The sequence below is a fragment of the Stylophora pistillata genome, chromosome 10 (assembly GCF_964205215.1).
Source record: "Stylophora pistillata chromosome 10, jaStyPist1.2, whole genome shotgun sequence".
Taxonomy (NCBI): domain Eukaryota; kingdom Metazoa; phylum Cnidaria; class Anthozoa; order Scleractinia; family Pocilloporidae; genus Stylophora; species Stylophora pistillata.
The window spans coordinates 15747876-15756500 of NC_142528.1; the positions used below are offsets into that span (position 1 = coordinate 15747876).

Consider the following 8625-nt stretch of genomic DNA (forward strand, 5'->3'; position numbering starts at 1 on the left):
GCTTCTTACATTTCCAGTGAATGTTAAAGAGATTCATTGACAAACAGCGGGTAGACTTCGCTGGAAACGATGCGAAAAGTTCCTGACGTCACCGTTTACCCCGATTAGCCTAGTTCAAGCCAGGTTTACAACCACCTGACATACCTTTTGTTTCCGGTGACGAACTGTTACAAACGGCTTGGACACTTATAATTTCCACATACTGAACCATCTGGTTGGAAATTTAAGCGTAAACAATCTGTGACTTAATAAGTTTTACTTAGAAAAAATAGCGTAAAATGGAAGATAAAGAATTTAGCATACATTAACTGATGAGATTGTTCAAAAATCACTGATGTAGATAGTACAACCAAACACATGGCTCAAAACTTACACAACTTTCCATTTCACAATATCCTTGATTTCGCGGCCTCTTTATTTGGAGGCAATTTTAAGAGGGGTGTTTCGCAAGACTTTGTCGTGAACTCGCAAAACTAGAAAAGACTAGACGCACACGGCCGTCAGCTGTGCTCCAGCAATAACTTGACTCTTTTTAAATGTAGGACAAAACGATTTCAAATAAGTTTTTTTTCCCGCAACTGACGTCGAAGCTTAATGAATTATCGCAATAGACTTATATCACATTTGTAATAATTTGTTAATAGAATCTTGTGAGCCGGTAACCCAGTCACCCGGCAAAATTTTTATTTATACCGTCTCATTTAATTTGTAAATATTTTTTGTAATTTCTTGTAAATATGAAGTATTTCATTTTAGTGCCGAATTCATATCTAATAAACCACCACCATTACCGCCAACTTTAATGGAGTCCACATTATACTAAGTATTTTAAAATAATTGAGATACAGCGAGTGTCCTCACTGGTTTAAAACCCATCGTTTTAATTCAACCCCACAGATAATTTCAGTTTACTTGATAAAATTTAATAGCTCGCATTTTCTATCGGTTTACCGGCGTAATAACCCTCTTGAGACTTGTGGGATGTTGGGAGAACACTCCAAGAGTTTGGAAATTACGAGCCGGAGGATTATTACGCCGATAAATCGATAGAAAGTGCGGTCTAATGTTTACGATTTACATTATTTGGCTCATTTTAATGTTATGACGCAACTGTCTAGCGTCAGAATACAAATGTGCATTATTAGGTGATAGAGCCCTTGTCATGTCACCCATCTAAGTAAAGACTTCGTTTTTACATACACCTTAGCCGTTATGAAATTTGTGTGTTACGTAACCGAAAAAGTAACTTTCACGCCACGGAGTTTCTTGATGAACCAATCTAAGTACGGTACCCCGTTTAAAGGCATGCAAGGGAAAAAACTGTAACAAACCAACAGTATTCACGATTTGACCAAAGTACGTTTGGCATCCACACGTGTAAGTTCTCCGAGAAAAGGTCTTACGCGATTACCCAAGAGGATGAATTTTCTCCTAACTGAGTTTTGTTTCGTTGAGGTAACAATGATTTTCATTTTACCGTTTAGAGACCTATATGGTAAGCACCGCACGTGGACTTAAGGCGCTGGTGCGGTTGAGGCTAGGTGAGGCTGGACTATGACTGACGAAAAGTCTGGTTCTTGCGCCGTTCTTTGACTCTCGCAGTGCTCTTACACACATAGAGTATCTTTCGATACATGTTAAGCCTAAGGTAAACAAATGCTAAGGGGATAATCGAGCGCGATTTACTGTAGAATCCTATCTAGAGGAGGTAGCGATGTACTCAGTCACCTCAACCATGCTTCATTAAAACCGAGATACTATCAAGCTTGCAATGAGAGAGAATTTCACTTTGCGCATTTTTTACAAAGCAAGGCGAATGTTTCAAAATCGAACGTTCTCAACACAGCAGATCACAATAACCGATTTCCTTCGTGTAACCGCTCCTTCGCGAAATAGATGGGGTCCTTGAAACTACAACAGATCATGCAAACATTTCAAGCAAGAAACTGAAGAATGTGTCGATAAAACCTTTCTCAAAAACAAGCCAGGCTCGTTCATAACATCGTAAGACGTGAAACCGTGTGCGTAATCGCCTTCCCAATCGGCCTTTGGGATGTCTCAGAACGCTGCGTGACATTTCAAGGAACACGCGTTACGTCATAAATTTTGTTCTGGGAACTGACGTGAGCTACAATGCACGTGCCGTTAGTTTGGTCACGAGACACGGACCTTGGTTTTACTCATGAGCTCACGCGATTACCAGACCGATCTGAAAAAAAAAAAAACATAATGATTATAAAACTTTTCCAGAAATGTTAAGATTTAAACAACCATGGCCATGGAGTAATGGCAAAAGAGGCTACGGACTAGACGAGATGTCTAATGAGAGGGTTTGCGCACTATAAAGGACAGAAAAACGTGAATTTGTTTTGCTTTTTTGTTGGGAAGCTTAAATTGATTGGCTCCTTCATCGTTACGTGTTTGCCAGTCGTGGACTCCAAGGGTATTCAACAAAGTTTTCGACGGTGATGTTCCCCCGGTGGTTAGAATACTTGCGTCGTGACATCTCTGTTATCACCCTTTTTCACTTACCTACTTCATCCCTTTATACATCCCTTGCGACCTTAATTGCAAACTTCAAGTGAGAGCAGCCCCGTTTTGTCCATCATAAAGCGCACCCTCTTTAAACGGGATGGGAGAGGTTTGCAATATTATAAGTGCGGAGATCCTCTAATTTAACAGTTATTCACACTTTTGTGTCATCAGCGCCATTATAATTTTGATAAACAACTAGCTTAGTCTATAAACAGTCCACGTGTCGTGCACGTGTGTTTTTAATGTTTAGCGGCGGTAGTTTTTCATGCACGTACTACTTCGTTTTGATCATGGTCGTCTACCTGAAAAACCTGTTTTTTTTACCTTGAATTATTTCACTACGAGTCATCAGAACTGTATTTTTTCAGTAAAGCTCAAGCTGAGCGTCCTGACAGGACAAATAACTTGTAATAACAACATCATTCAATGATACAAACGACATGGCGTGTGTGGCGGTTTTTAGGTTATCGATTCATTAACAGTTTTGGCAACATGAACTTTGATAAATAAAGCAAATGTTATCATTATTGTTTGTGTATTTCAAATTTTCCTAAAAATGTATGGATTTTGAACCCTGGATGTCTGCATTTTTTCTCCCATTTTACTCTCTGGGTGGCTTTTCAATATCTACCTTTCAGAGTGCCTCTTCAATTATTGTTTGCTGACTCATTTTAGACGGAACTCATATGATCTTGTGTGAATTCACCCTATGCCAAAACAGGAAAAACTTACATGTATCCTGTTGCTTTTTGCCCAGATCTGACAAACAATACTGTTCCGTAGATTGAGACGTGAGGAAAACCAAATTGAAAATGAGAAGGATACCATTACATAGGATCGAATGATATTTAGAAAGGAAACGGCGAAAAGGATTTCTGCCGAGGACTTGGAGTGACGTAGTTCCGGCGATTGAAAGACAGTGTAAGGAACGACACTGTTTTTTTCATTGAATTGTGAGATAAACTGGATTAAAATCGAGAAAGATACCAGTAGGTAAAATCACCGGATATTTTAAAGGAGAACCACATCTTTGAAAATAATTTCGAAGTTAAACCTTTTGAACACCACTTTGAGAAATAAAAAAAATATATTGCCGATTTTCTTTCATTAAAGGAAAAAAAATATGCCTCAAAGCCATACCATTGATGAAATGTATTTCGGTGATCCTGGCCACCTTAGGGAACCTGAGAGTTTTCAGACAAATTTTAAATCCAACGGAAATCGATCTGTATTCTATACGATGTTTGCAAAATAACCACATGATCAAGTGCCGACAACCCAGGGCAAGTTCGTGAAAACATTATTGATAAAGTTTTACGTTGGTTCTTCAAACAATAGAAGCGTTGTTAAAACTTACACAAACAATTTACAACCACGACCACAGGCAATAAAAACAAACGTGACGAAGCTGGCGGGCACGCGCACGAGCTGTAGGTGATGCCTGGGGGAATGTTCGTGTATCCCACGTGCAGTACACACTCAGCACCGTCTGCGTGACAAATGGACATTTTGTTACATTCGAATGCATGGAAGGTGCGTGTATCGGCGAAAGTCACCTATCTTAAGTAAGATAAATAAAACAACCAAGAGATATTTTTTTCAGCTTCTTCCTTCAGTTTTTTGCCTTCATTTCTTTAGCGGTATGTAAGAAGAGAGTTCATAAGCAAAATAGATGCGCAAGAAACTTAAAATAAAACAGTTAAGAAGTTAACAGAAGTTAGCTTACGAAGGGGAACAGAGAACCAAGGGTGAAGTTCACACACGTGTGCACGACAGGAAACTGATATCATCGGTCACTGACCTTTCATACGTACGGTTAGACATCCGATGAAAATCTACACGAGGGAAACATAATTTTTATAAAAGTGACGATACTCCTCGTTATTAGTCATTTACAGAAGGTTCGCTCTCTTGCATTACGGCTGCTTGTCAGAGATCAGAGATGTACATCCCTAAATGGGACTTCGCCTTGAGCGTTTTTACCAGTGTTTTTAGAGTTGGCCGTTATCCTGACCAAGTTGACTCTCGTCAAACGTCAACAGTATTCAGCCTGGACGAAGGTACACTCGTAAAAATTTTCAGTTATCTTCCCATTCGTGACTTGGTTCGGGCATCGAAAGTGTGTAAGTTATGGAATAGATTGTCATACGACCGTCTATTATGGAAAATCGTCGACTTAAAGTGTTTTTATAGATCTCTTATCGACCCTATAACGTTCCAAACGCAAGCCTTCACTAGATTTGCTGGAAAGGTAAATTGTCTCGACTTGAGTGGCTTTACTCTGACCGAAGAAACTGTGGGAGCTCTCGCCACTTATTGCAAGGAGCTGCGCGTTCTGAAACTGAAAAGTGTGAAGTTTGCTACTCTTTCAAATGGTGTTTGCACAGGAAACCATAGCCGAAATAATATTATGTTCCCCGGGAATCTTGAGTACCTGGACATAAGGTTCTCTCATGGAAACCCACAAGTCTACAAGGCAATTGCAGGGCAGCTGAGCAATGTTAAATGGCTAGGACTCTGTGACCCTTTTTTTCGCGCAGCATCATCGAACGGCGGACTAGAAAAAATTATTGATGGCATGAAGCGCCTAGAAAAACTAGATTTGAGCCACTGTCTGCTTCTCCAAGACAAACAGTTGATGGGATTTGCGCGCTGCAGCAATTTGAAAGTACTCAGTGTAAGGAGATGTTCATTCCTAACCGGCAGCTTCGTAGAAAATTTCCTAGAGTCCTGCACAAAACTCAAAACTCTTATTTTGGACGGAATCAGTTTAGACGATGAAACTCTACAAAGAATCACTTGGCGATATTCTTCCTTGAGACATCTAGAGCTGGGATGGTGTCCTCTCGTCACCCCAACTGGGTTGAAGACAGCGCTACCACGCATAGCAAGAATCCAAACATTAGAGTACCTTGGACTCTGTGCTATTGGAAGTGGAAAGGCTTTGAATGATGAAATCCTGCTGGATCTTGGCGTAAGTCTATCTTACTGGCGAAATACGCGTCTACAATCCCTAAACGTCAGCCGTTCCAGGTCCCTTACGCAAGATGGTGTAGACGAGTTCAACAAGATTTACCCGTCTATCGAGCTTTTAGACACCACAGATTGTCCAGCGATCTATTCTTCCCACTCAGAGCTATGCAATGAAGCATTAAACAGCTTTCAAGACGAGAAGACCAGTAAATTCACAACAACTCCAGGAGCTGAAGTCTTGAGGCAACGGAATGGCTCCATAAGCGCCATCCAGTTTGCCCGATCTAAGTACACTTTGGAAACACCTCTTTGATAAACAATTTTCTTTCGCTTTCCGGCTACGCTAATATATATATTAGTGAAATGGAAAAGAAATCGTAGACGTTCTTGAAATCAAATCGTTTCGTATCTTTTCAGTTGCAGATTATGTGCGTTCCATTTTTCCCCCATCGATGGACCTCGTATATTTCTAATACTTTTTCACTGACAGTTTTCTCTACTAAGTTTTTTGTTGTAATCTATTTATCCGAAACGAATTTCGAGAAAAAACACTTGCAGGCCTTGGCTTTTAAGAGTCAGCAACAAATCTCTCGTTAATATAACCGACGCCCCGAGCTTGAATGATATCATGATTTTTTGTACAAAACTATTTATAGACGGTAAATGCATATTTTGCGGGACATTTCAAAAGAGTCAAATATGTAACACGTGGAGGATATGTATTTAAGCCCGTGATTTAAAAGCCGTAATTATTTTTGTTGTTTTAATAAATACAGCATGCTGTAATTAGAATCTAGATCTTTTCATTCCTCGTCAGGGCTACAGTGTGAACCCCTCACGGTTCCATATCGCCTTAGCACACTTGTGCTCCGCCCGCGCGAGACAAGGTGAATATTGACACCAGCGCGGTTCAGCTGTGCTCTCTTATTTCGTTTCGTGGATTATTCCACAGCCATTTTCTAGTTTTTTAACAGTGCAAGGAAAGTTAATGTTTGAACCCAAGACATTTCGTTTGGTACTAAGGACCCGGCTGAGATAAATCTCTTTCTTTATTTACCCAACAAAAATACATTTTAACATGTCTTGCCCTGAATTTCACTCAATAATTTTCGCGAAGGTCTGATAATTCTCGCTCAATTTACCCCTCGCATTTAAACAGATCCCTTACAGGATCTACTGTCAACGGATCTCCCGCCGGCATCATCCCAGACGATTATTTCCCGCTTTTAAATGTCGATTATTTTTAAAATTTTGCTTTAATGCTTCTTTAAGATTCGTTCTCAAATGACTTGCTGTGGGACAACAGCGTAAAGCAGCAACGTACACCGGAACACGACATACAACTTCCCATGGAACACAAAAGAGGAGGAAGCTGTTTCGTAAATCCCGCGGTATCCTCAAATAGCTTACAAATACTTGTAATCGATTTGCGATTTTTGATGATAGAAAGGACTTCCGAATATTGAGAACAAAGTGATGGATTAGAGTGATTAAGATGTGGGTTTCCTGCTGAAAAAAAAAAAACAACGAATATCGCGTAGCATACTGAGTCATTGGTGAACAAAGTAAGAGCGGGGAACTTTGATAAAATTGGGAAAATTTCAAAGTTAGGTTTTACACTAAGAAATGTGGCAAAATTTAATTTTTAGGTTGTCTTGTCTCTGGCATTTTCATCTGACTAAAGGTGTTCTACAATTTTTTTTTTCTATACATGGCTGGCTCCATAAAAGGTTATGGGCAAGAGGCAATAAATGCACTCTCGTGATTGGCCAACCGAGGGGGAAAATATAGCCCCCTCTATGACGCAAAAGGCAAAATACCATGGTGTAATGTTTTGGTCACATAGATCTTTGAAATAACCGACCCTTTTGGTTGGGATCGCTTCAAATTGGATATTATTAGATGTATGCATCACTCAAGGGATGATCGCCGCTCGTCGGCTGTAGCCATCGTCTGAATTGATGGCGTGAACTGCCAGAGTTGACCGACTGGCAGTTGAAACTCCACGGTGAACTTCAATTTTTAGGTTGTCTTGTTTCTGGTATTTACATCTGATCGAAAGTGTCCCTTGAGATACATATTTTTTTCATGGCTAGTTCTGTGAACTGGCATGGACCAGATGAAATAGATGCGCTCTTGTGATTTTTTAACCAGGGGAGGGGGGATAGTTCCCCTGGATGTTATTGGATATATATACAATCCTCCAATGAATAATCCCTTCTCGTCGGCAGTATGCAACCGTCCGGCGTGGACTGCGAGTCGACTGGACTTGAGTCAACTGACTGGCGGTCGAAACTCCACGGTACACTTCATCTGCCATCGATCCCTGCTCGACAGACTTCGTTGTTTGTCAATTCCTGAGCGGTGCTTTCGAGAAAACTTAGCGTTTTTCAATTTGCCGAGAAGAATAGCTCGTTTGACTAGGGAAAAGTCAGTCGGTAGTATAGTCTCGTGCAGTCTCGTGCCATGCAGAATCTATACGTGACGCAAACAACACTTGAAGTGTTACGGAAGAGCACTCCATGTTCATGCGGACACGAAGTGACTGCGTGACCGAGACACTTAGTGGTTTATTCCTTCCCTTCCCTTCCCTCCCTTATCTTCAGGAAAATCACATTGTTATGGCTACTGCCACCTAGCTATAGGAGGCGAAGCCACATATGTTGCCGTGATGAGTGAGTGAGTGAGTGTGTGAGCGTAACGAAAGAATTTCGATCTTGACCCAATTTTGCCTGGACTTGGTGTTACTCGGTGCTTCTTATTGTTTTTTTTTTTTTTTTCGGAGTAGCTTTGTAGTTCGACATTCGCACTAAATACATAGTTGAGTGCTCTCCTTTTAATGATTTCTGGTTTATAGCCACGAGCACTTATGTTTTCAGTTCTTGCCATGACACTATAGAAGACAATATAAGACGATTAGCATCCAGAATTAAACTAACAGGAAATACAGTCTGTACTATCTCGCCAATGTTTCATTCCATCTAAAAGTCTCCACTCGTTTAAAATCTGAGAGTTAACTGTCTTAGTAAGAAGAATAAACGAAATTGGTGATCCTCTTTCTGTACGAATCAACGATTAGCAACTCACTATTTTGAACAAAGATAGAAAGAAAGAAAG

At 40.3% G+C, this 8625-nt stretch overlaps 1 protein-coding gene, 1 long non-coding RNA gene and 1 pseudogene across 4 annotated transcripts in view; 2 read left to right on the forward strand and 1 right to left on the reverse strand.

Moving 5' to 3' along the window:
* The window catches only part of LOC148721943 (uncharacterized), a 547091-nt pseudogene that overhangs the window by 393401 nt on the left and 145065 nt on the right, over nucleotides 1-8625 (forward strand). The window lies entirely within an intron of this gene.
* On the reverse strand, nucleotides 634-2792 carry LOC148721958 (uncharacterized). Its single transcript, XR_015992607.1, has 2 exons — nucleotides 2533-2792; nucleotides 634-2209 (listed from the first exon to the last, which is right to left on the reverse strand). It is a non-coding gene; the product is annotated as an uncharacterized LOC148721958 (long non-coding RNA).
* LOC111333305 (F-box/LRR-repeat protein 12) lies at nucleotides 4199-7218 on the forward strand. 2 transcript variants are annotated; one of them, XM_088736493.1, is made up of 2 exons: nucleotides 4199-4595; nucleotides 6781-7218. In XM_088736493.1, the coding sequence occupies exons 1-2, from the start codon at nucleotides 4478-4480 to the stop codon at nucleotides 6972-6974; spliced, it is 312 nt and encodes a 103-aa protein (XP_088592619.1). In that variant the 5' UTR covers nucleotides 4199-4477; the 3' UTR covers nucleotides 6975-7218. The 2 variants fall into 2 exon arrangements, with proteins under 2 accessions (XP_088592619.1, XP_022794580.1); XM_022938845.2 differs by lacking the exon at nucleotides 6781-7218 and having other exon boundaries at nucleotides 4369-6294.

Excerpts from the sequence above, each read along its gene's own strand:
- LOC111333305 (XM_022938845.2), top strand. The coding sequence starts at position 4,478 with ATGTACATCCCTAAATGGGACTTCGCCTTGAGCGTTTTTACCAGTGTT.